Below are 26,904 nucleotides of genomic sequence, written 5' to 3'. Positions count from 1 at the left end.
CCAATAGAATTAAGATTTTCCAAACATAGCATATGTCGAGTATGAATGATGTTATAAACAACAAATTTGGGACATACACAAAAAGGTAAAAAATTTGGTCATCAAGATGTAGTATCATTCCCATAGGTATATGATAATTCACATATTCCAAATACAACAGATTTGAATAGACCAAAAAATGAGACATGATATTGAAAATAACACAAATATACTGTATTTTGTAAACAACATTCAAATTTAGTAAATCTTAACTAAATCTGCTATTTTGTTGCGGGACAAAATTGCACCAACATCCCTTATAATAATGACAAATATATATACAATTTTTTTTGTTTTTTTGTTTTATATTTTAAATAATTTATTAAATAATGCATAATATAGTTTTAATAACAATTTGAATTTAAAATTTAGACCATCTCGTAAAATAATGTCAAATATAAATACAACATTTTTCACTTTTTTATATTTTAAAAAATTTACTAAATAATATATATTATATTTTTAATAACAATTTGAATTTAAATTTTAGAATTGTAATTATGCCTCAATGATATTTTTGCAATTATTTGAATCTTCTTCTTTTAGGTTTTATTTGAGAAAAGAAAAGAAAACCTAAAAGAAGGAGATTGAGAAAGAGGAGGCAACCGACGTATGAGACAAACAAAGTGAGGGAGAGTTTTTCTTGCAAACAAGAGAGGGGAAAAGTTTCGACATGAGCAGCAAAAACCATGGGTCTTGTGCCATACCTACAAAAAAGCGCTTTTATCATGTTCTTAAATCCTCTCATGTCCATAACGTTGCAAGATTCCATTTTGAAATTAGAACACATCAACGCTTCATTGATATTTTTTACCCTACTGCCCAAACGATTGATTCTTTGATGCAAATCGACCTTCCAACTGGTGTTGACGTTGGAGGAAGAAATTGAAGGTTTTCAAGGTTTTGAAGCTGATTTGAAGAAGTTGAAGGTTTTCAATGGAACAAATTCTGAAGATAGCAAACATAATATTTTGGAGATTTGGAACTTAAGCGAATGAAAGACCTTTCAAAATTTTCTAGGGTTTCAAAACGTAAAATTAATGGAAAGTTTTCAATGCCTGCACGATTTGAAGGAGATGTGGAACATTTGCAGAGCTTAAGTGAAGCTTCTATCGTGATATGTGTTATTTTTTAGTTTTTGTGGGAAAATTAGATTTTTCATTGGTTTAATTGTGTGTGTGACCTTTTATTTAATTATAATGTAGTTGGGGTTTATTGAACCATTATATTTAGGATTCAAGTTTTTCATCTATTTTTTTTTTTACAGATTTTTCTATTTTGCTATTCTAACAATTTAAAAGTAAATTTTTGCTATTTATAAGTAAACCTCCTAATTTGTCATTTTTCTTATCAACCCTTCAAATCATTTAAAATATTTTTTCCTTCTAATGAACTTGAATTAGTCTAGGAGTTAAGAGTCCCACGACCGAAAGAGAAGGAAGAGGTAACTGCGACTGCAGAATGACCGATAAGGTGAACTAAAAGGAGATATGAGGACTAGAGGAGGACGGAAAAAGTTTTTATCTCTGTATTATGTGATTACTTAGTTACGCTGTAGATTGAGGGACCAAAATTAAACATCTATGAAATATTGGAATTTTAACGTTCAAGTGTGAGACTTGAACTAACTTGACTCAAAACTCAAAACTCAAACTTCAAGTATTAAAATTATAATTAATTAACCAGTGGAAATAGATTAGAGACAAACATAAGATACGAAACACAGTTTAACAAACAAAATAAAGTTGTTGATATATATATATATTATATAGCTTGTTACAAACCAACCTTACAAATTGACTTTAAGAGATAAAAGAAAAAGAAAAACTTTATATGAGTAATTGAAGATACCTATATTTTGAAGCCACAAAAGTAATTTCCTTTAGCTTCTTATTACTTTCCTCACACAAATTCAAACTTCCATCAGTTAGGAATAATGTCGTGGATCTTTTTCATAAAAACGGTAACCAGATAGCTGAAATTAAGATGGCGGGCTGCTTCCGTAGATTAAAAAAAACCACTTGGGCACGCCTCTGCCAATCCGATCACCCCTAAACCCACGATCCTAGACCCGAGCGGGGTCTTAATTTCCTCAGCTGAATTGGACCTTGCTGGCAAATGTTTGGCCAAATCTCCAAGATGAAGGCACAACATTGTTGAAAACTTGGACTTGCCCATCACTTGTGGTGACCTTGAAGGACAAAGATTGGCCATTTAGATAGGAATTGGATTGCCAATTGGCCCCCCAATTCCTTGACATTGGGGTCCAATTGCTTGATTTAGAGCCTTTAATAGACACTGACTTGATGTCACCCGCTCCTCCCACGTTGGTTATTAGAACAAGTTCAAAATAATCTCTTCCATTCACTGTGAATCTTACACCTCCTCTCTTTTTGCAAGGAACCCTGTATCATCATCAACCACATTCAAACTCATTTATGTTACAACTATATACAATATATTGTTTTTTGTTGGAGTATGTTCTTATTTTGGTCCATAAACTATGAAGTTTGTTTTATTAATTTTTGTGGGCTAAGCTTTCAGGTGTGTAATTTTTTTTTCAATTATTTTGAGAGTGTTGTTATTATATTAATATTTAAAATATAGAGAACCAATAATACCCACCACAATTCATTTTAGGTGAATCCAATTAAAATTCCCATGGTTAAAATTCATAAACTTGTATGTTTTTAAAAAAAGAACATCTAAAAAGTTTACTAATACAAAATTGAAATTTAAAGACGAAATTTGGCTCCTTGTATTCACCATATTTTAAAAATTAGATTCCAATTGTTTTAGATTGAATTCTGATTTAGGTCACATGGCTGATGGAGCATCTTACGTTGAAAACTCACATTAAATGTTTAAGAATCTTTTAACAATTAAAACAAAAACACCAAAGTGAAAAGACCAAATCGACCCAAGTTAAAAAGTTAAAAGTTAATAATATACCTTTGGTAGAGGACAGGGATGATTCCGCCCCTGTAAATGCCGATCTTCTGCCAAGCAGGCTGAGCCATGTCGAAATGCTTAAGCGGAGGGTTACACCACCCTCCATTGTTGTTTGGTAGAGCGTAGTTTGGTGGGCAGAAATTTGTTGCTGTTATCGTCACTGATGCTCCTTTAATGCACCACCGTGGATCTGTCTTGTAATCGCATATGATCTTGAAACACTGACCGCACGATGCTCCGTCGTTGAACAATGCTGTGCTCAGCGCTGCTGTCCTCGTCCCGTAACCCGTCTGGTATAAGTTTCCATACCCACAAGCTCCACCTACATATTCACATATGTAAACACAATGAAAGTTTAATTAATATTGTGCTTTTCTACATAGAAAAGACAATGGTATTAATCTAAAGTGCACTTTCCCGTAAGGGTCGTTTTTTAATTTTAAATTACAAAATTTAAGATTTTTATTTCTTACCAACAAAATTGTAAATGTAGCAAAAATATATAAATATTATATATTATCTCATACCATTGTTATTGTCTTTATATAACAAGTTATAATATATCTTAAGAAAATTAAATTAAATATGACTAAATACATTTGATTGTTCACCTTTTAGAAAACCAATGTTCATGATTTTTTTTTCTTTTACTTTAAATTTTGACGATTAGAAAATATGTAGACTTGAGTATGGAAACACGAAAGAGAAACTTTATTGTAAATGATATATAATATTGTGTACTTACCCATTGTTCCAGAGGCATCGCTCTCGCCATAGAAGGTAGCATGGGCGGGAGCCCATCCCGAGGCGGTAAATGCATTGACAAAAAGGAAGAAGAAGTTGGATAGAGCAAGAAAGAAGGCAAATGCGAAAGGAAGTTTCTCCATTATTAATTGCCAGAAAGAGAGAGATAGAGTTTTTGAAGAAGAAGAAGATGATGAAGAAGAAAGGATGGTTTAGGAATTGAGAAGCAAATGAATGTCTTAAATAAGAACCCTAAATCCCCCAATCCAACAACCTCACATGTGACCTCTGGCAACTGCAAGCAAATTGTTGTCTCTTTTCTTTTCTTTCTGAAATATATTACAAAAATATATGACTATCCTTTTCAAATTTGTTGAGAATTTTAAATCATGTATTTTTGTTTAAAAGGAATGGTAAAATGATGGGTTCACCCTTCATTAGTTAAATCTTATAATAATATATAGTTTGAACGATCAAACATCGATAACAAATTTTAGAAAAATTGTATGGATTTATTTTTATACGTGTGGAATAACCTTATTATTATTATTTTATTTTTTTTTGTCATTTTCACAAATAATTCTCTTTCTCATTTTTATAAGTGTTTCAATATTTTAATTACCTAAAATTTTATCCTTTGTATATCAACTAATAGTTAACTCCATTTGAATATTGTTTAGAAAGTAATATCAGTTGTGGAAATTATGATTATGATGATCATAATTGGAAAAAAAATAAAATGTAATATAAATTGGGAAAATGTATAAATTGAAAAGGGAAAATATGATTTGAATCATTCCCACGTTGTGTTAAGGTGTTGAGAGAGGAAACTCACATGGCCTCACCAGCAGGAAAGCCGTGAATAAATCAAACTCTCCACCTCACTATTTATTTTCATTCTAATTTTTTAATCAATTTTCTTTTCTTTTCTTTTTTATTAATAATATTGAAGTTTGGAACTCTTTTAAATTTTCTTATCATACATATATAATAATATTTCATAGACAATCCCACATGAACATTGATAAATGAACGTGATATTATAACCCTAATCATTCAAAACATATAAATATGTATATCATATTCACATGCCAAATTTTGACATATATACCAATTCACATACCCACTAATGATTTTTAAATTTTGTAATTGGATATGATGAATTGATGATCACATTCATTAACAATTTTTTTTGTAATTATTTTCAATGATTTTATGTCAAATATAATTTTTCTCATTTTAGCTTGTGATCAGTTTATTCAAAAGGTAATAGTGTTATTTAGCTAAATTAATAATATATATATATATAGTGGAAATTTGATAAGATATACATGATAATTTAGAGTAGGGCACTATGATTTTTAAAGTATTTATCAATCAAGTTGATATAGTTGAAAACAAAAAAATAAATAAATTAGTGACTTGTGTTGTATTCATTCCTAAAATAAGCTACCTTAAGTTTTTTTTTTTTTTTTTTGTTAATGCAAAAGTAAGTATAGTTGACTAAGATGAAGTTTGAATAAAAGTCTATGATTCTTTCAACTCTAATTGTTTGATTTTTACAATTGAAACCATCTATTAGATTTTATTATTGAATGATTAGTATTAACCTTGTTAATTTAGCAAAAATGAAAATGGTTGAATTGAAGAGAAATTCTCCTTTTTATCCTCAAATTTAGAATTGAGATTGCACTCTAGCATATGGAATTTTGAGTTTAATTTTGATTTGCTCTATTAGTTTTAAGTTCTTATGCTTTTACTCTCAAGTTTTAAATTCAATATTCATTTGGTTAAATGGTCGGTTTCACTATCTTACAATTTTACTTTATAGTTTTTACTAAGGCTCACTTCAATATTTTACTTTATGATTTGAAATTCGACAAATACTAACGATTGAAAGTGAATTTTAAGTTGTAAAAGTAGTAGAAGTCTCTCAAACCAAATTAAAAGGTAACATTTTGAAATTTAAGATTTTTTTTTTTAAAAAAAGTAAATGATATATCTTCAACCTCATCAAAAAAAAAAAAAAAAAAAAAACTATAGTACCCACAATAAGTACATATTAAATACATGTATCTATATGTTACGAAATTAATCATAGTTATATTGATCAGATAGATGGTTGATTATATATACATATGTATTATATATTTGATTGTTTTCTATATATATATATAATATCCACCGACCAGAAATTCGTCAGAAATTTGTGAGGGTAGATTTGGAAGTATATGTATATGAATCATAACATTCAAAGGAAAAATAAATAAATAAAAAGGGAATTAAGTTAGTGATGGAATGAAAGGGGAGATGGGTAGAAAGTTAAGTTAATTAATGAAGTTTAGCATGTGATTATTAGATAATCCAAGATCCAAGGAGGACCATATAAGCAAAAAGGGACAAATACTATATATATAAAATTACTCATTACATATGCCCAAACTACACATAATTTGATGCCTTCTTTGATTCATACACGTTAACTTCCAATTGTCGGTTAAAATATATTTTCGTTCATATAGTCACCATATATTTTCAAGAAATTATCTTAAATCAAGTTTCTACACATACTAATTTTTTCAAATTATTTTGTTGTTTATTAGCATTTTCAATAACTATTCATATTTCGTCACTTTTGATGGACTAAATTTAAAATAATTTATCAAAAGAAAACACTTCAAATATATTAAACCATAATCTAAATTACATTTTTTCTTCAAATCTATAATTCCATGTTAAGGTTATGTGTAACTAAACATCATAATTTGCTACAACGCACTTTCTGTTTTTATTATTACCGTCTTACTTACTAAACATTTTTTCCTTATTATTAAAGTACTTATAATCTAAACATCTATTAGAGACTGCCAAACTTATTTCTTTTCATATTTCATTTACTCTAATTATAAAATGGGTTTTTTTTGTTCTTTCTAAAATTTGTTATTCATTTAATGTTGTTATTATTTAATATGGTAAGAATTTAAATGCACTTCCCATTTGAATAGGTCAACAATGACACCTCCAAAAATAATAAAAATAACAACAACAACAACATTTTAAAGATATATAAAAATATCAAATAGAACTAACTACGAAAATTCAACGACCGAAATACAATTCAAAGCAAATTATTATATAAATCCATATGATATAATAACGATAACAATAATAATAATAATAATAATAATAATAATAATAATAAAAGATTTGTGTATAATTTAAGTAAGAAATTTAAGATGGGAGTAATAAAGAAAAAAGAGAAAATGATTGAAACAGTGGCAATGCACATGGCAAAGGAATATCAGATGGGTTTTTGGAATTGTTTAATTATAATTAAAATAATAATTAATATTATAAAATAAATAATAAATTGAAATCAATAAACTTAAAGGTTGAAAATGGGATCTCCATATAATAAGGGTTATTTTTAAATTGTATTTTTTTGGTGAAAATGTCAATGGTAGTTAACACTTAACATGGTTTGCTAATTAAATTAGAACCATTGCTTGTAATAACAATTTATATATGTGGTTTTAAGTCGAGGATGCACATGGCCTTCTTCCTTAAAATCATCTAAATATCAAATTACACATTAATTTCAGAGCTTGACTTCCCTTTTATTTATTTATTTATTTATTTATTATTATTATTAATTGAACTTATTAAAAAAATAATTAGGTAAACAAGTATGAAATCAATATATCGGGACGAAAACTAGTCGTCTTACTTTACGGATCGTACATGATAGAATAATTAAATGTAATTTAATTCGATAATAAGTACATGTTAGGACACTTAGATCTAACTTGATCTAGAAGAACTTTTTGTACTTTTAACGAACATCTACTTGCTAATAACTTAACCATGGTTTAATTGATTAAGATATATATGTTCTTATAATGATCGTTTTTCATATTCTCGTAACGAGCACGATATTAATTTGGTTAAGTTCTAATGATTGTAATTTTTCTTATCGATTTTAACTTAAAATATCGCGTATCGATAGACTATACATTTCAAATTACATTTTTGTAGTAAGGAATAATGATTTTTCTTTGTTCTAGCTAACGTTAGAAGTAGAACATACTACTATCTTTGACGCCCTTGAATTAATAGTTCAATATCGTTAAGTTGACATGATTGGTTTTGACTTTTAATCTCCTCAGATTTCCTCCCATGTTAACATGTTTGAGTTTACTTGGATTCTACCTTTTAAAAATCACGTACAAATTGGAATATTAGTTTTATTTATATATCCAAGAACTTTCTTACTTTTAATTGAAAAAATATTCGTAGCAAGCATAGATTAATTGAAATGGAGAGGTTTGTGGTTTAAATTATCTTCTACCACATTTTTTAAATGAAAAGACGAAAACTACAAAGTTAAGCTAGATGACTATATAACTCAACTGATGTAAAACATGTCCAAAAGGTAGGAATTGTGGAACTTCGTTTTCACGTGAGGGTGAGAGAGTGAATGAGTAGAAGGAAGAGAGGACAAAAAGGAAAGTGAAAGTAAGAATGAGAAACAAAAGCCAAAAAGTAGATGAGGATGGTTGCTTGGTGGTACACATTTACATGTGTGCCAATACTTGCCTGTTTGGATAAGACCATTGGTAACATCAAGGGGAAACCCTTAATTAATTTTTTAAAGAAAGGGGTGCAATTGAAAGACAGTGAAGTTGAAAAGGTTGTGGGTTCTGTGTCAGAACTCACACATGTTTCCTAAAGTATTCACTCTCCTTCTAAGTTCTACTTACTTGTAGGCATGTGCCCAATGTCTTCTTCTCTTCTTCAAATCACATTTTAATTTACTCTTTCTTCTCCTACTTTTTTTTAAGTTTGTTTTATGTTCCATTTCCATTTAGTCTATAAGAGAGTGTTTGAAGGCAAAGAGTTGATTAGATTATTATCTTATAATAGTATGTATTTAAGGTATAAACTATTTTAATTCGAGAAAGTAGATGTAAACATTGTAACAAATAATAAAAAATGATAAATATAAAATAGTAAAGACGTTAATCGATTGAGTTTTGAAATAGCGTTGGACTCTAGTTAATTGAAGAGTATAAAATAGATTTATTGTAGTGAAAGGTGATTATTATAGTTATGGGTTATGGGTTACCCTTGCCCCAAACGCACTTTCCAAGTTCTAAAATTACTAAGATTTTACAAGTGTTGTTTTAGTTTATCCTTAAGTTTAACTGACGATCAGTCAATCCGACCCTAAAATGTAAAAGCTAAAGTGGAAGGGCCTAATAAAAGTTTTACTTTTTTTTTTTTGTTGTACAGAGAACAAAAGCATTTCCCCCTTAAAATTATGAACCCCTTTCAATAGGAGGAAAGAATTTCAGCTAACTTCCATAATTCTTCAAGCAACTTCAATCATGTAAATTAAATATTGTCCATGATTTTTGTTCTTACTCTTTTGTCATTTCTTTATTCCTAAACACCTTTATCTTCACTATAGGCCAAAGCATGTTTGTGGCATTGCTTCCTCAAATGCAACTTAGAAAGCCAACAAGATGATGCTCAAACATTAAACCATTTCCTTTAATGATAACTTCCTCCCCTCCCCCTACCAAAAATGTCCTCGAAGAACCTCTCTAACAACCTCCTATGCCTCATAGGGAACAAGACCCGAAACTAAGACCAACAACTGCATTCCACACCACAATGGGTGATAAAAAGGCATATATATATAAGCTTACAATGGATATAGTTAACAGTGTCCAAACCACGAGCAGCCTCCAAATAAACCTTCAACCACATCCTTAAATCAATTATTAGATAGATGTTTTATGGATACATCTTAGAATGATTTAAATTGGATTCAGCTCCATGCGAATGTATAATGCTTACCTTAACTAGTTAAGAGATTCACACACTCAATGAAACACAAAACATTATTCCACGATGATTATCTAATTTTGTAATGGGTTTTGACGTAACATGATAAGATGAATTTATTCGTACTCATATGATAGAGTGTGGTGGAAAGCCAACACCATGTCCTAGTCTTACTCTTAAAACGCAACGTAAGGCATTGCCACAAAATATTTTATCCTCGGATATTTTGATTCGTTTGACTATAATATTGATTTGTTTCCATGTGGCTGTTGATGGTCCCATGGTCCATAGTTTTCCTGTATCCAAGTGGTAGAGCGTCCACCTAAAGATTAGGTAAGCTTGATCCAAAACTCAAGACTTAAAAGTTGAATAATTGCAATGTGAGAGTACTTTTAAGGTTGATAAACCAAGTATAGTAACATTTTTAAGAAAGTAAAATCTATCAACAAGTGATAGAATCTATTGTTAGTTTATCACTTTAAGTATTTGATCTAAATCTTGATATATCTGCAATTTTTTATTGTGTTACATCCAATACTTTAGATCTAATTATAGTATATTTTTGATCAACCAATCAGATCTCATGTTGATAAAAAATCATCTTTTAAAATGAACACCAAACACATGAAGTTAATAATCCCGTGCCTAATAGACCTAATCTTTCAAAAGCTCGAAGCTATAGTTAAATTTTTGTGGTTCAATTTTAACGTTTGTAAATATTTTTTTAAAATAATAAACTGAGAGGGGGCCTAATTACATTTCTAAATTTTGGAATTTACAAAATCAAAACGATACATGACATTAACAAAATTTCGACTTAGTTGGCGTGATGGGTATAAGAGCTAGATAAGCCCTAATCGCATCAAGGGTTCGTTGGTTTTTAACTAGCCATTGACTATATTCTATGGTTAAGAGCCTAAGACCCAAGTTAAAAAGTTAAGAAGTTGTGAGATACAATAGAATTGTTAGTAGAATATTTGTATGGTTACTAGAAGGAGCATATTAGTAAATAGGTACTAAGTTTACCATAGAACTTTCTTTGGGCGAAGAGGGTTGAGAGAAAGATGTGAAGAATTTTGGAGAAACCAACCCTCCCAAAAGGCCAGATTATATGGTTACTTCTCTCATAATATTATTATAAGTCAGATTATCTTGTTACTTTTCTAATATTAATACATAATATTTCCATATAATATTTGAGTGTTCTTGAGCTTTTCTGGGTGTTGTTCTGGTGGTATCTTAACAAAATGAATATAACTCAAAAACTACATCTCTTACCCAGCAGACATGCCGTTTCAAGGCTATATCTCATCTCATTCTCACTCGCATTCAATCGAAACCAATAAATCACCTAAGTATTTGAACATACAACCTCTAGTAGGTATCACTCAGAGACTTGGGTCTTAGGCTCTTAACCAGTGGTAAGTCTTCTTGAGGTTTATGTCATCTCACAACTCAATCTCATCTAACTGAAGGGCAAAAATCAATAAACTAACTGGACATTCGCTTCGATGAACTCGGTAATGAAAGAAAGCTCAAGTTACCTTGATTTTGATTTTCTATATTGAAGGTCTGCATAACAATGTGGCGGAGATTGGAAGAAGAAGAAAAAGCAGCTGGGTGAGTAGTAAAGCCCCATATGAAATAACTAAGCCAGTGAGATATATATTGCTTCAAAACAAATAGAGAAAGCCACTGAAAGCATCCTTGGAATACTTCAAACACAATCTATGTCCATCTTACACATTACTAGACAACTGCATAACAATGAATATTTCACTAGCAAGAGTCGTTTTTTCACATAACCAATCAAGACTGGCTAACCTTTACCTGGGAGAATGGGTTATCACATAAAAGCCAAGTCCGTATACCTTCCAAGATTAGATGCTCTCCATCTACAAACCATATAGATATTTATATAGTAATTAAAGATGTGTGGCCGTGGAGACTATAGAGATTTTTGTCGACCAAATACTTCATAGTGACAGATGCTGAGACCCCGATCTCTTATTTTTCTTGATCAAAGGGTCGATCAAGTTTCTCCATTCAGTATAATTTAGGGGAGACCCTTTATCAGGAGCTAGAAATCCATTTATAAAGAAAAAAGGTGTTCCATAGACTCCTCTTGAGGTGCTAAACTGCAAGATGTAAGAGAGTTCAAAATGAATGACACATGCAGAGAGATCAATTAACAATCTCACAATATTATCGCATTACTTGTCTGTTATAACATGAGTCTACATATCTTTATAACAACCAAGAAAATTAGAAATTGAAGTGTGATGCCATAATACCTTGAAAGAAACACGTGTCAAAAGATCGGTCTCCCTGTCATTGAAACCAGTTACTAGAGTGTTTTTGTAGGAGTCCCCAAGTACTTCAACTCCAAACTTCACCATGCTATCCACGATAGCAGCCCTTGACAAGTAACGAGTTTCAGCATTGTAAAACTGCTTCTGTTTATTAGAAACACAATCATTCAGTTTTTATAATAGTGAGAGTCAGAGTGAGACTACATAAAATACAAAGTTCTTCTAGTCATTTTGATCGTTCAACTCAACATTTCGCATTCAGAAACCGTCACTACTAATGATGCAACAAAATACGTCCAATTTCAGTGAAAACATGATTCATCAGTTGTTTGCTAGTTGTTTTTAAAACATTAAGAAAAAACAGAAATCAATGAAAACAACTTTGGGTTACTGTTTTTTAAACCATTTTCTGTTATTTTTCTTCGTTTTGTTTTCATGGACCACCTATAATTCTTAACAACCAAAATTGTTCTTCCCATAAAAGGATGTGTATTACTAGTTCAACAGTTTCTAATACAAAAGCTCTAAAACATACCACCAAACAAGCCTATGTTAATGCTGCTAAACATTTCAAATGCGAAACCCAGAGAACTTACATACAGCAGGAAAGTGCCATTTATTTGATAATTTCCAAAAAAAAAACATTAGCTCTAAAAAAAGAGCTTGGAGAGAAGTGATTGAAAACCTAAACTCGTACAGCTAGGAAAACCATTTATCAAATGAAATTCAGCTATATTGTTAAATGATAAATTACGAATTATTGTAGTTTGTTAAAGTTATTCGTCTGGTTATTATTCTCACAATCGCCAGTTGGTACTCATACATACCACTCCCCCTTTCGGACAAAATTATTGAATAAAATGTCAACCCCTTTTGTGTTCAAACTCTGTTTTCTTCTTTCTCCATAATTCTAATACGATCACACATTCATTCTCGATTATACATCACCAGATCAATAGTTCTCTACATTCAAAATATATGCATGTAATAAATTGAACAAAAAAATAACCTGATCCCCGAAGAACGCTTCCAACAATTTAAATGTATCCGAGGGATTCACCAAATCCACAATATGTAAAGCACGAGATGCTGCATATGCATTGTCATGATAACTGCAATCCAAGAAAATATAAACTATCAGAAAATTTTCGCGCATGAATCCATGAGAAAGGATAAAATACGAACAATTTTAAATAATTAAAGAATCACCTCAGGGATTTTTTTTTTCTTTTTTTTAATTTACTTACAATACCAACCTGAGCACACTACTACTACGCAAATTTAACATAACTTCTGTCTCTTCCATAGAAATCCAACACAAACAACCAAGTTTCAGTAAAGTGACGACGTGAAGACATAACAATTAATTCCAGCTAAGTATCGACCCTTCGGATTGAGATGATCATCCATTTTCCAATTTCTAAACTAGAATAAAAAAAGCTCTGTGCTATAAAACAGAGCAGTCAGCAGAAATCATAAAGCAGAAACACATAAGAGAAGGAGCGAGTGTACTCACGGTAGAGGGAGGAGGTGAATGACAAGACGAACGCGAGAGCCGTAATGATCGAGGGCTTTCTTGAGAGGTGGCCAGGAGTCTCTGCTATCGGGGCAAACAGGATCGAAAAAGGCCTCGATGTGGATGGTATTAAAGTCCAGTGAGTGGTTTCCGTATACGAAACCGTCGAATTTTGGCGGGGGAAGACTCTGAGCATGAGCAGTGAGATGAAAGAGGGCGAGGAAGGAGAAGGAGAAAGCAAGTAGTGATTGAAGGTGTGAGGAAGTGGAATTTGTTTTCTCCATTTTTGGTTTGACGATGGAGGTTTGTTTGTTATCCTCCGGAAAGAGAGCGGTTTCTCTTCGTTGGGAGAAAAAAGAGGAAAAAAGAAAAAAGGAAAAGTAGTCGAGGACTTGACTTGCAAGTCACTTTTGGGAAAGCTTCCAATGTTTTGCCTCTCATTTTCCTTTAATGTTTTTCACTCTTTATTAAATGCTATTTATAAAATATGACTGTGATAGACAATATACACAACTATATCATTATAGATTATTATATTTTTGTATCTAAAGCTAGGCTGTCAAATCTCGCAAAGATGTAATCTAGCTCTGAAGAAATCATTACACGAGTAAAATGTTAGTTTAAGTTAAGAGGTGGTTTAGATGGTTTTTGGAATTGAGAGAGATCCACAAGTTTGATTCAATTTCAAGCGAGAGAGAAACTTAAAAAATATTGAATCAACCTCAGATCAAAGTAAGTTTATCTAAGTGTGCACTAATTGATGTATTGAAAGTATGTGTAAGTTTATCTAAGTGTGCACTAATTGATATATTGAAAGTATGTGTAAGTTTATCTAAGTGTGCACTAATTGATGTATTGAAAGTATGTGTAAGCTTATCTAAGTGTGCACTAATTGATGTATTGAAAGTATGTGTAAGTTTTTCCTTGCACAAAAAATTTGTTTGTAGCGGTTGGGCCAAAATAGCTTCTTAAGAATTCTGCCCAATCTTTTATGAGTTTTAAGATTGTAAATTTTCAACTAGTCCAGCGTTCAAAATCACAAAATTTTTTTATAGTAATTTTCTATTCTTAATTAAGGATACAATGGTCGATAATTGCCTCAATAAGAGTAATTTGTAGTTACAAAATCTAAATTATTCTCTCTATACTAATAACTATTAGTATATTAAATACACATTTAAAGTACATTTAAGTTTCCATCACATATAAATTTACGTGTCACTTGTGCTATCGAATTAACTCAACTTAGCATCTATAGATGCTATCAAAAATATGTATTAAAAAAGAAAGTGGGCAGATTTTTAAAATGGAGATTTTTACAATTATACTTTTTAAAAGAATGATATCTTAATTTACAAATGGAAAATATTGATATTTTTCTATACTTCACTTCTGAGAAAAGAAGTACAGGTCCTATCCATCTATATTGTGTGGAGAGATTGGAGGAGCTCTTGAACTCTTTTCCTTCAGCTTGATCAAACAACACAAACTTGAATTATTTCAATAACATCAAATGATCTTTCAAATTGGTCGAGACTCTTCAATTTAAAGGATCGGATTGGATCGCCAACAAGGGCATTCTAATGCATGGTAGATTCTTATCCAAGACTTAGTTAGAAACATGTGAAGTGGCAGTTTAATGGGAAAACTCCAGGTGACTACGGTGCAAGTGAAGAGAAATTTAGGGTGGATTTCAACCTGAATTTTCTAGCCAATATATTCCAACACTGGAACATTCCCTACCTCATTGGTTCTTCTTTAAGACTGTTGGACTTGATATTTCACTCCATTTCGACCTAAATAGCAGCCTAATTTAGTAGTCATGACTCAAAACTGAGAGGGGGAATACTTCCGAGCCAGAACACAGCACACCATTCTATCAAGCTTTTTGTGACCAACAACACAAATGAACAAGAGAGGATCATTTCTAAGGTTGTGATAACACCCTACCTTGTGGAAATATGATAACCTTCTCCTCCATGCGTCATGTTATCAATGAAAAGTTGGAGTTGAATGGGCAGAAACTTAGAGGTACGGGGAATATTAAAGTGGGGAGTAAAGGCATATCAATCAGGGACTTAGAAATACTAAAGCTGTTCTAAACTGTATGGCTTTTGTTACTGGGAATTCTTGTAGGGCGTGCCTATGTTTTATCTATACTCTTTGTCAACATTTAGGCTGTTCTCAAACCTAAGCGTTATGCTTTTTAGCCCTTACGAAAACAGATTCATTGTAACAGTCTAGTCCTGCTTTAAGGAAAAGGATCAAAAATGATATTGAACCTGTAAAGAGATTAAGTTTTATCACAACTCTCCTTGATCCTGTAAGGTTGTTGCACCAAAATCAATACAGCTACAATGAGCCAACACCACCTTTAAGTACAAATTCACAGGGTCCGAAAGAACGAGAAATTGCTATTTGCAACATGGATCTATCAGATTATTCTCACAGATGCTTTTGTGATCTAATGTTCTAAATGTTCGGATATTTTTCTATAACCTGGCAAGACATGATGTAGTATTGAGTAACAAAAACTGTAGATTGTACTAACTTCAGCCATTGATCCTTGCAGACTTTCCCACCGCCTTCTCCATTCTAGTATACCATTCACCAACTCTTGTATGCTCAACCATATCTTTTCCAGATTGAAGGTGTCGGATTGGTCTCAAGACACCAAAGACAGCAAGATCAGCTAAGTTAGGATTTGCTCCACCTATCCAGAGACAGACATATTGTAAAATAGAACTGTTCTTCACAAATATCTTAAACTTTTTTGTAGCTGAGCAGGATCATGAATGAAGTTAAGCATACCAAGAAACTGACGGTCTTTCAGTGCATCCACCCATGTTTCTGCAGCTCCATATAAGGCTTTGCGCTCATCAGTGATGTTATGTTTCTCTTTCAATTTCTTGGAAACAAAATACATGGCTGTAGCCCCGCCATACTTTGCTATTATCCTTTGAGCAAAACTAAAATTTCCTGCACCATATTAAGATTATACAAAGAAGTTAGGCACTCAAGAATATATTATATATTCCATTACTTCAAAAAAAAAAAAAGAAAAGCAAACAAATAAATAAACTGCTGAAGATGCTTTCTTCTGAATATAATAATAGGATAAAGTAAAGGGAGTTACAAAGTGAATAATAATGTACAGCATTAAGATTGGATTTGAAGAAATATAAACTTAGCAGTTAGCACAGTTAACACCTTGAGGCTACTTCAACTCTGCCTCAAAAGCATTCACGCATCTTAGCATATGTGATCACATTTTGAGAAAATTCTAACTTTATGCATATCCTATATACATTTCTATTAAGCCACATCAACCTGTTGCTAAACATAGCATTTTAGAGACCGTTGCTCATCCATCCTTATATTGACTCATTTCAAATCTAGCTCTAGTTCTCTCGCTTTAACTCTGCAACTGATGAACACAAATAAATAGAATACATTTTGCTGATTTTACATCTAAATGAGCATAAATATTAAATTCCCACTATCAAGAATCACGAGCCATGCAAACAACTCTTCATGAGTTGAGATTTGTCTATTTCAGTGTAATAAGATAGTGAATGCTACTTTATAATTTAGAGTTAATACATAATTAAATGTGACAAGACAAGATAATGAAGCCGGAAAACAAAGAACAAAAAAAAAAGTAGAACATGATAAAACTATGCGATAAAGCCAGCTAAAATAGTTCATAGCTATAATACCATGTAAAATAGTTCATAGCTATCATACCATGTGTGGTTATGTAGTTGAAAGACTCAAGAGCCTCTTTGTAATTTCTGTATATGTTTGGCGATAAAACATGCACTAGGTGATTGTCCACCCACCTACACAACAAGACATCCTCATCCATCAGTCACAAATGCTACATAAAAATTTTGAAAGACAAATTAGACGTTCAGATTCTATAGCAGGAAAGACGTTGTTTGCCTCTAAAATTCAATAGCTCCATAGAAAAACTGCTTGAGAAAAAAGTACCGAAGCTTGATGTGTTAAAAGAGTATACCCAAGCCACTTCTTCTCTTCTTCCAAGTTCGACGCAGAGTTCTCAGGATGAATTCTTTGGTACAAGTTATGAATTATATCTGTACAAGCAAAACAGGACAATTATCTAGAACTACTCTAATTGAAAACATTAGAACATGATAATATAAATAATACACACACGCACAGAATCCACTTTTCCTAGTGCTTTCAGATTAGAATGAACCTGTAGAATCCACCATCTGTACACCATCAACCATCAGAATTGGCACCTTCTTGTACTCAGACCACTTAATCTCCTTTTTGAATATAGGATTTACCTCCACTACTTTATACGGGACGTTGTAATAGTCCAGAAATGCTGAGGGAAAAAGAAATTTAACAGAAACTTCAAAAACCGAGAAGGAAATGAAGCAATAGATTGCAACTTCACATCAAGAGTTCTAGTTTGCTTCATTCAATGGAAAATTATGTTTCTCATTAATTCTCCTTAATTGTAATCCACCTTCCTAAAGTTGACAAAAATTTCACACTCTACTAATTCCTATACGACGTTAGGTTAAATACCTTTAACTTTATTGCAGAACGGGCAAGCTTCGTACTGATAGAGAACCACATCCTTGGGTACGAACGACGGACGCGGTGAGCCATTAACCAAATCTTCAGCCAAAGATGAAGAAGCCACAGAGACAAACCGAGCATTTCCAGCAACTTTCCGAACAGAAGAAGGATCATACGAACCAAAAGGATTCGCTACTTGAGAGAAACACCGAATATTCGATCCAGTGCACGTTCTTAGCACCGCCGATTGACGGAGGAGCTGGCGGTAAGTGGTGGTGGTGGTGGCATCAGCACTTACAAGTCGGCTGAGTAAATGAACTCCGTTAATCTTTCTCATGGCGACAAAAATCACGGAGGAAGTGGGAACTTTCTTGTAAGGTTTTGTAAGGGTTTTTGGGTAAAGAGGGAAATGCTATGCTACCAGCCGTTGATGTAAAAGACGGAGCACGGTATTGCGATGGTCTGCGAATCCGTAGATGAAAACTCTTCGGAACTTTCCTACTTGTGTATGGGAACGCGTCAAACAAACCCGCTCCATGAAATTATATTTCCCAAAAAGCCCTTTAAAAAAGTTCAAATTCTCCTCCTTTTTTATAATTAAGAGAAAAATAATTATTTCAATGACACTAATGGTTTGCATCATTATTTCTTTTAATTTATAATTTCCTTAACTTTATTATAATAAATTTTATATTAAAAAGTAAACTATACCATCAAATATTTAAATATATAGTGTTTAAATTATAACTATATTAAATAAATCTATTTACTTTTTACATAACTGGAAAATTTCAATATCATTTTATTATTATAAGATAAGAATTGAATATTATTAATTAAAACATTACTAACAGCGTAAAAGCTACGAATTTCCGCACCGAACGAAGAATGGGAAGGGTAAAATAGGTATTTCGAGTTTCAAGTCGGTAGAACGCCGTTATAAATAGAGGGCCTCCCCCCATTGAGCGACGCGTAAGAGGCGAATTAGGTTTTCCAATTATCCGCCTCAACGAAGAATCCTTCGTTTGTTCTGCGCTAGGGTTTTCATCGCTAACTCGTTTCCTCTTCTGTTTTCGCAAATCTCGATCTCTCCTCTCTTTTTTCTTTCAAATCTTCGCCGCGAATCCCTTTCCATAGTAGACACACGATGTCTCGTTGCTTTCCTTACCCACCTCCTGGTTACGTGAGGAAGGTGGCTAGCACCGAGGCGGCCTTGATCGAATCGATTAAGGTTTGTTTCAGCTATTTGGTTGGTTTTCATAAATGTATGCTGGATTCAATTGTGTTATGATTCCAATTGATTGCGAGATCTTCTTGGGATTGTAACTTTTTGGATGGGGGTATATGTAATCCGTAGTCGGGAAACGGCTTTTCTTGAAAAAAAAATTTCGACGATTGGGGAAATTTTACATGTGGGTTTTTCTTGTATCGATGGAGACTGAGCGCTGTAAGTTGTGTACCATGATGATTATTTGGACTGTAGTTTCCAGTTTAGATCTTTGAGAGTTCAAGTGTATAGGTTAGTGGATTAGGGTTCTGCTAGTTGCATGTCGTACTCTTCGTTCATGGATCTTGTATGGATGTATTCCTTGTTTCAAAATCAAAATAATTTAATAAAAGTTTGTTTCTATATCAAAATAATTTAATGAAAGTTTAAACTTGAAACTTTTTATGGATCGTTTATTCATCAATCTTTATGGATTTCTAATGCTTTTAAAAACCCTGGTTTAAATGCTTTCTAAATAGTTTTCTGCAAGTTTTAAATAGAAGCGACTTAGGGTTTCTTTAAGTTTGTTATTATGAACGCTCTTGTAGCAAGTTTTCATCGAGGCCTTTTTTTCTTTAATATCTTCAGGCATATGAATACATGATATGAATGTATGAGTTTGCTTGTTGGAATATATGATTATCTGAATCCAGATACAATTTCTCCTTTAGAATATAGATAGCTACCCGTTTTGAAGGGTTGAATTATATTAGTTAGGGAATGGTTGATCTGTTTGGTGCTTCTGTCGTCTGCTCTTTTTGAACTGGTTATTCTGGTTCGTTATAGCTCCAATCTGAAAGACAGAGCAAGAATGATAGAAAGAATGAGAAACGTAGGCACAAGAAAGAGAAGAAAGAGAAGTCCAAGAACAAGAAAGAGAGAAGTAAGGACAAAAAACACAAAAGCAAAGAACGTAAAGAACATAAGGGGAAATCCTCCCGTAGCCAGGGCTTGAATGATCAAAAACACGACAAATGCTTTAAAGAAGTCAAGGACCTAGATGGATCCAAAGTTGAAGCAGAACAATTAGAAAGGAGTGGTCTCACTGAAGAGCATGGACAACCTGTATGGCCTCAAAGCCCTGCCTACTTGTCTGATGGAACTCAGATCGACCACAAGAGAAAAAGGGAAGCTGCAACACAGCCTGATGAAGGTTGTAAGCCTGGTGGGTGTTCTCTTTATGAGTAATAGGCTGTTTTATGAAATAAGTTATAATGGCCACTTGTACAAACGCTAATGTATTATCAATTAACAGGTAAAATCATCCGAATCAAACTTGCCTCGGCCTCTTCACTTAGCCAGCAAGAGGATTCATCAGCTGGCAGTGAACAGATGTGTTCTACATCTGGTCGCTATAATTCTGTTGATCAAAAGACAGATGGAGACAGTCATGGATCCATAGCCAATGCTGAAACAGCTGTCACTGTTTTTCCCACTTTGTCCAACCCAAAGACTCCTTTACATCCCATCAGGGACAGTAATTCTACCGATAAGGTTGCGTCGGTACCTTCTCGCAAAAGAAGTTCGGCTGAATCTGCTTATGAGGCATTGTTTGAGAAGTGGGTAGCACCACCACTTCTGTTGGAGCAACAAACTGATGACGAGGAATGGCTCTTCGGAACAACAAGAAAACAAGATGGACGAAGTAGTACCATGGCCAACAACAATGCTCTCAGTACTGTTTCCAGCTGTGGTAGAAGTTCAAATCTGTGGCCGAGAGGACAATATCTTGTCGATGCTGATGTTTATTCATTGCCTTATACGATCCCATTTTGATTTTGGATTCTTACTTTGCAGAGTTATATGTACAGTACGCCAGTGGGAATAATAGTCTTCCTAGGTGTTATAATCGGTTTTAGAATCAATATATTTGACATTCAATTTTGTTCTCTGGTGGGTGCCTATTATCCCCGTCGGATTGGTTGATTATTGAACAAACAACGAACATGTTGGAGATATGATGTAAATGTTCAGCGCTAAGTGATATCTTTTATGACAGAGTATAATAGTAGCTTTTTCCTCGAAGATCTTGTCTCTCAAACATCAAGCTTAGTTGAAGTTTTCTCAATTTCATTTACACTTGAATATTTTCAATATGATTGAATTTGTTTTCACTGAATGTTGATTTAACATTTAATTAAAGAGGTTCAATAGGAATCATAAGTAGTTTTAGGGAATTCATTAAGTACTTAAATCACTTGAAGACGTATGATCTTAATTGTACTGATTTGTTAAAAACGAAGTTAAAAAAGCAATCCAATGTTTCGTTCGAGTGTGGTTGAAAAACAAGGTAAAGCAATTAGGAGTCGTAGACTTGATCATCATCATGTGAATGGAATTAGACAAAATATGTTACCAGTACTAACCATGTTCATGCCCAGGGAGCAGTTCGTTTTAGGTATCTCATTAATACATGAACAATTCAAACAGACAAATTAGGGTTAGCAATGTTGGTCATCACTAACAAACTGATTGCAAAATAAGAAACAAACATCATCACTGTTCTATTTGCATCTTGGAATGTCAGCTTGGGGGGATATGATATGGTCCATCATTTGCCACTTCCTTGGGATGACATGGGATTGAAGATATGCTGAGAAAAAGGTGAGTACATATGAAGTCGTCGTTCCTTTGGCACGAGCAAAAGCATCATCCTTCTGCAATCATAAGATGGAACAGACATTCTGTGACTTCTTCTTCTTCTTCTTAGACTTTGGCGGCTGGAGCACCACTTTAATGGCTGCGTCGAACACTCCTTTCACATTCTGCAACAATCCATACCAACGAGTTCCATGAATAAAACATATGCATAGATACAAGAAACAGGGGCCGAGCAAAACAAAATCAGATAGGTGCCATGCCTGCTGGGTTTTTGAACTACACTCGATGTATGCCGGAGCTCCAATAACTTTTCTCAACTCCTCTCCCTACAGTTAAGAACAGGAAAATCAACCAAAAATGTCTTTGTACATACACCAACGAATGTTTAGAAACAAATGCAGGTATAAAGCCCTTACCTGAACAGTGGAGATGGGCACTGCACCAGGGTGGTCTACAAAGAACTGCTTGTCATCCCGAAGATCTGAGAATGAAATATAATGAGATGATTGCATCCTTGGAATTGCGATAATATCCTCATGATAAACACGAGAATGATTTGATTGTCATTCTTTTATTGATCAAGAATATTACATCACATATAAGGTGGAGGATCAAACCTACGATATAAGGAAGTAGTGATAGGTCTTGACTAAGTAATGCTTATATTGGCAAATGCCAAGATTGATTCTTGTTGACAACGATATAAAAGGGAAAGGTAGAAAAAACTTGAAGATGATGCAACAGTAACTAGAAACTACATGCTATGAACTACTACTTTAAACAAACCTGGGAAACTAAACGGACAACTAAAAAACAATTGAATTACTCGCGCGTTTCAAAAAGTGGAGAAAATGACATGTCTATTTTTCTAAGATTAACCCATTACTGCTACACTGAAGATCAGAATCGACTCCCTACACATCCATTGCTCTACTAAAGCACCAGATTAACCACTTAACTTTAAGCCCTAAGTGAAAATACAAAGCTGACTTCAAAATAAATAAATAACTCTTACCAAGTTTGGTTCCAACAAGGACTATTGGAACACCAGGTGCATAATGTCTCAATTCAGGAATCCACTGCAGGAAAATGTAAAAAAAAAAAAAGGTCATCAGCAGGAATAATTTTTCCATGTACAGTGCATATCCAGCGAGTTAGCAGAATAGTGGACTTCATCTACAGCTTGCTACCTTCTTGGCAACATTTTCATAGCTGGCCTTGCTTATGAGAGAGAAAGCAAGAATAAAAACATCAGCACCTCTATAGCTCAGTGGTCTTAATCTATTGTAATCCTCTTGACCTGTTCAAAAGAGCAATTTTTAAGTTCCTTCTATACACAAAACGAAACTGACCAAGCTGGTTATTGGGTGGAGAAATTAGAACTCTCATCATTTGGTTACCAGCAGTATCCCATAGTCCTAGGTTGACCGTGCTTCCATCAACCACCACATTGGCACTGAAATTGTCGAAAACGGTAGGCACGTAGTCCTGCAAATTAGAAAGGTACATATATGCTGAGAATGGAAGTGCTTATGGAAGGTTAAAAGAGATCAAAAGTTCCATTCATGGAGTAAAAGCTAAAAAGATTCCGAAGCTCAATATATACTTTTGTTCAATATTTTGAAAAAATATACACTTAAAACTAAGCAAAGGTAAAGAAAACCATCAAACAAGAACTCAGAACCTCAATATAACATATATAAGCATAAAAGTGTTGAAGTATTCAATCAAACATGTAGTCTTGAACAAATAAAGGGAAAACGATTCAAGTTCAAAGTTAAGGTCAAAGAAGAAGAAAGGAATTGATCTCTTCGAGGATGGTCAGAGGATTCCAATTGATGAGATTGTTTCCTGGAGTGTGGCTTTAAAGGGTGCATTATTATTATTATTTATCCAGAAGCGAACATCTCGATTAGAAATTCAACTACACAGGTAAGAACACGCCGAAAAAATTTCACATTCCAAATGATTGGAGTAAAATAACATTTCATCACCATCATCCAATCTCCCTCAAACATTTCGAAATGTATACACACAAAACAATTAAAAAAAAAAAAAAAGAATCCATAAATTGAACCCTTCGTTTTGCTCCCATTAAAAACATTTCATGGAAAACTAGAAAAAAAAAAAAAGGAAAGGCGGTTGTTCTTGATAGCAAGCCATCATTATCTCCTTCTTCCCATGATTCTTCCACAAGATCCATTAAAACCCTCAAACAAAAAGCAAAAAAGAAGGATATTTATCGAAAATAAAAACAAACCCAGAACCCCAAAATGGAAGAAAAACAAAAGAAACTCACCGTGGGAAAGGTGTTACTCGTATATGAAATCAACATACAGGTTTTACCCACAGCCCCATCACCAACCGTTACGCACTTTATAAACCTGGACGCACTCATGTCGAAGCACCAGATCTGAACCCCAGAAACAACAATGCGTAATAACTCGAAATGGGTATTGTTTAGAATAGATTGTTCATGAGGGACAGCAAGAGAGAGAAAAGAAAGAAAGAGGAAATAAGAAAATCAAGAGAAACCCATGAAATGGTAATGGTGAGGGATCTGACTTGTTGGAAGTGGAGAGAGATCCCAAATTGCAGGAGCAGAGATGGAAAGAGAGAGGGAAAGAGAGAGGTTAGAAAGAGAAAGAAGAGAGAGATGAAAAATGGGGTTAATTTTGAAAAGAAGGAAAGAAATGAAATGCGGTTGAAGCGCTCGCCGGCCTTCCCCACCTTCTGCCAGCTATACCACTTCTTCTTCTTCGTTCTACCACAAAATACTCACTCCTTTTTCCTTTTTTCTTTTTTTATTTCATCTTACAAAATTAATTACTCCCATTTTCATTTTGATTCATACAGTTTAACCACAGACATACATACCTATCAAATCAAATTCAACCTTTACTTATTATCTATCTCATCTTGTTTCTATCTTCTAAATGTTCGCAAATATCGCTGTTTATTTCATTCACAATTTTACAATATTGTTTTTCCATCAAGTCACTTGTTTTAAATTGATGTCGCTTTATATCTAACTTTATTATATAATATTTGTAAATGTTGTAGTTGTAACATACTAGAACGAGACTAAATACACATCTTCCACTTGAAAAAGGAAAACAATATAAAAAGATTGAGTGGTAGAAAGAGAGAGGTTTAAGTAGATGAAAAGCATATGAATGATTAAATTACCAAATTGGATGGTTGGTGACAACAAAAAAAAGTAAAAAAGATAAGAGTTTAGACCCTTATTAGAAAACGCTAGTTTAAATTAAAGTGATTCAAACAAAAGTTGGGTATGTATAGAAGTATTGTAGATTTATAGCGTAGTAGATTTTGACTGGATTATATTGTACCATAAAATTACTTGTAGAATGCTATTTTTTAAAAGTAGTTATTCATAGAGTTGAGGTTATTGATGAATTTTGTATGATGCAATGTATTATTATTGTGGTGTGATAGTTATTTAGTATTGTTATTTTTGTTGTTGTGAAATGAATGGGAACGTGGGCAGCAACATTCTCGAGGTGGTAGAACACAGACGTGCCTAACTCTATCTCTATTCTATACTTTTCATTCTTTTTTTATTTTCTATCCAATCCTTAAACCCCCTTTGTTTTTCACTTTTAAAAATAGAAATCATTCATTATTTCTTCCCCTCAATAATTAAAATTATCTTACAATTTTGGTGAAATAGTTTTTGTTTATTCTAACGTTAAAACTTCCTCTCAAGTAAAATACAGCATATCTAAAGTATTTTATATAAACAGAGTTTCAAGTATATATTTTAGTGGCCATGTGTTCAAATAAGTCCATATATATATACATGGAATGATGGGAAAGAGGGAAATTATATATAGAAGAAAAGAAGAGTTGGGTTTTTGGAAATAGGGATAGAGATATGGATGAATAAAATAATATAGGAATAAAGATGGAAAGGATAAGAAAACAAAAGGGTATCATGTGAATATAGAGAGAGAGAAATGCGTAAATCCCACTGATTGCGGGAATGACTCACGAGATTCACTAACGCCGCTTCCAAATTCAAAATCCCTTATTCATTCATTCCCCTCCACATCTCTATTTATATATTATTATCTCTCTCTTTTTTTTACAAAAAAAAAAAAAATACATTAGTTTTCTTTTCTTTTTAATTTCTATTTTGAGTCTTTACATTTCCCTTTTCTAATATTTTTCTCTTTTAAATGTTGCCTTTTTTCTTCTTGTTTTTTTGTTTTTAACGTCTATGTAAACCCAAACACAAATGGACCTTTTTATTACAATATTCTTATTTTCAATTTCATTCCAAATATTGTTGTTTTACTTTCACCTAACCAACCTCTCCTTTCTTCGTTTTTTTATTTTTTTGTTTTCTTTTTCCAATAAAAAAAATGCATTTTTTGGCACTACAATTTTAATTTAGTTTTCACTATCTTCTTCCCTTTTCAAAACTCACTAACAATATGGTATTTCTTTGGGTTCATAGTCTTAAACAAAAAATTTGTTTGGATTCAGTGGACTCCGTTATTAAATTTGAACCTATGGAGTGGAATAGTCTATTTATCTTACAAGAAGGAGTGTGAAACCCCTTGATTTCTCCAATGTATGATTCTCAACATCTTGACACTTTCAAAATATTATACACTTGTTTCTTTAGCTTTGAATTTTATTGTCGATGTAGTCGATGAGTTCTATAATTTTATATATGAGATTTGAGTTTTGTTTCAATTTGTTTTTAGGTATGTGATTTGCACTTTTAACCTATATTTTTAAATGAATCCTCACCGCTAGCCTTTAGTAGATTGATTTTTAATCATTATTACAGTAAACTTTAAATTAAATTATTGATAGTTATGAAAAGTGAATGTTTAATAGAAAATAAGTGAGCTTAAAAGTGTGGTCTTAAAATATATATAAACAAAAGCTCAATTTCAATAACAAATATGTAACATTTTGAAACATGTTTACTAAATTAGAAAACAATCTTAAACCCAAAAGGGCAACAATTTGAACTAAATGATCAAATAAAAACTAAACCCAAATTCTACAGAGAAAAATAGTATTTT

General features: G+C 32.7%; 5 protein-coding genes across 5 annotated transcripts; 1 reads left to right on the top strand and 4 right to left on the bottom strand.

Moving 5' to 3' along the window:
- Window positions 1-1,797: 1,797 nt before the first annotated feature.
- CS-EXPA2 (expansin-A11-like) lies at window positions 1,798-25,776 on the bottom strand (the record flags this gene model as incomplete). Its single annotated transcript, NM_001280662.1, is given in 4 exon segments — window positions 1,798-2,444; window positions 2,992-3,313; window positions 3,737-3,945; window positions 25,743-25,776. Coding segments are annotated over 3 exon segments (777 nt in total).
- Window positions 11,226-13,849, bottom strand: LOC101216804 (hypothetical protein). Its single transcript, XM_004142956.3, has 4 exons — window positions 13,414-13,849; window positions 12,907-13,009; window positions 11,880-12,041; window positions 11,226-11,723 (listed from the first exon to the last, which is right to left on the bottom strand). The coding sequence occupies exons 1-4, from the start codon at window positions 13,695-13,697 to the stop codon at window positions 11,562-11,564; spliced, it is 711 nt and encodes a 236-aa protein (XP_004143004.1). The 5' UTR covers window positions 13,698-13,849; the 3' UTR covers window positions 11,226-11,561.
- Window positions 15,664-18,427, bottom strand: LOC101215364 (prostaglandin E synthase 2). Its single transcript, XM_004142950.3, has 6 exons — window positions 17,980-18,427; window positions 17,639-17,773; window positions 17,435-17,513; window positions 17,161-17,255; window positions 16,225-16,392; window positions 15,664-16,126 (listed from the first exon to the last, which is right to left on the bottom strand). Exons 1-6 carry the CDS (start codon window positions 18,308-18,310, stop codon window positions 15,966-15,968), a joined length of 969 nt encoding a protein of 322 aa, XP_004142998.1. The 5' UTR covers window positions 18,311-18,427; the 3' UTR covers window positions 15,664-15,965.
- LOC101215840 lies at window positions 18,924-21,265 on the top strand. The gene is made up of 3 exons (XM_004142952.3): window positions 18,924-19,204; window positions 20,027-20,405; window positions 20,496-21,265. The coding sequence occupies exons 1-3, from the start codon at window positions 19,121-19,123 to the stop codon at window positions 21,014-21,016; spliced, it is 984 nt and encodes a 327-aa protein (XP_004143000.1). The 5' UTR covers window positions 18,924-19,120; the 3' UTR covers window positions 21,017-21,265.
- On the bottom strand, window positions 21,547-24,678 carry LOC101216083 (rac-like GTP-binding protein 5). The gene is made up of 7 exons (XM_004142953.3): window positions 24,141-24,678; window positions 23,242-23,329; window positions 23,032-23,141; window positions 22,857-22,920; window positions 22,258-22,322; window positions 22,102-22,167; window positions 21,547-22,005 (listed from the first exon to the last, which is right to left on the bottom strand). Exons 1-7 carry the CDS (start codon window positions 24,237-24,239, stop codon window positions 21,904-21,906), a joined length of 594 nt encoding a protein of 197 aa, XP_004143001.1. The 5' UTR covers window positions 24,240-24,678; the 3' UTR covers window positions 21,547-21,903.
- Window positions 25,777-26,904: the final 1,128 nt, after the last annotated feature.

This window comes from Cucumis sativus, chromosome 2 (assembly GCF_000004075.3).
Source record: "Cucumis sativus cultivar 9930 chromosome 2, Cucumber_9930_V3, whole genome shotgun sequence".
In the NCBI taxonomy this organism is placed as follows: Eukaryota; Viridiplantae; Streptophyta; class Magnoliopsida; order Cucurbitales; family Cucurbitaceae; genus Cucumis; species Cucumis sativus.
This window is presented reverse-complemented; position numbering and strand designations above follow the sequence as displayed.

Bases quoted from the DNA above. Each gene is read 5' to 3' on its own strand.
- LOC101216804 (XM_004142956.3), bottom strand. From the start codon at position 13,697: ATGGAGAAAACAAATTCCACTTCCTCACACCTTCAATCACTACTTGCT. The intron at 13,010-13,413 runs GTGAGTACACTC...CTTGGATTGCAG, and splicing joins ATTCACCTCCTCCCTCTACC to TTATCATGACAATGCATATG. The intron at 11,724-11,879 runs GTATTATGGCAT...TACATCTTGCAG, and splicing joins TGACACGTGTTTCTTTCAAG to TTTAGCACCTCAAGAGGAGT.
- LOC101215364 (XM_004142950.3), bottom strand. From the start codon at position 18,310: ATGAGAAAGATTAACGGAGTTCATTTACTCAGCCGACTTGTAAGTGCT. The intron at 16,393-17,160 runs GTATGATAGCTA...AATATGGTGCAG, and splicing joins CAACTACATAACCACACATG to GAAATTTTAGTTTTGCTCAA. The intron at 16,127-16,224 runs GTATGCTTAACT...GTCTCTGGATAG, and splicing joins GAAAGACCGTCAGTTTCTTG to GTGGAGCAAATCCTAACTTA.
- LOC101215840 (XM_004142952.3), top strand. From the start codon at position 19,121: ATGTCTCGTTGCTTTCCTTACCCACCTCCTGGTTACGTGAGGAAGGTG. The intron at 19,205-20,026 runs GTTTGTTTCAGC...GGTTCGTTATAG, and splicing joins CCTTGATCGAATCGATTAAG to CTCCAATCTGAAAGACAGAG. The intron at 20,406-20,495 runs GTGGGTGTTCTC...ATCAATTAACAG, and splicing joins TGATGAAGGTTGTAAGCCTG to GTAAAATCATCCGAATCAAA.
- LOC101216083 (XM_004142953.3), bottom strand. From the start codon at position 24,239: ATGAGTGCGTCCAGGTTTATAAAGTGCGTAACGGTTGGTGATGGGGCT. The intron at 23,330-24,140 runs GTGAGTTTCTTT...TCTAATTTGCAG, and splicing joins CGAGTAACACCTTTCCCACG to GACTACGTGCCTACCGTTTT. The intron at 22,323-22,856 runs GTAAGAGTTATT...TTTCATTCTCAG, and splicing joins CCTTGTTGGAACCAAACTTG to ATCTTCGGGATGACAAGCAG.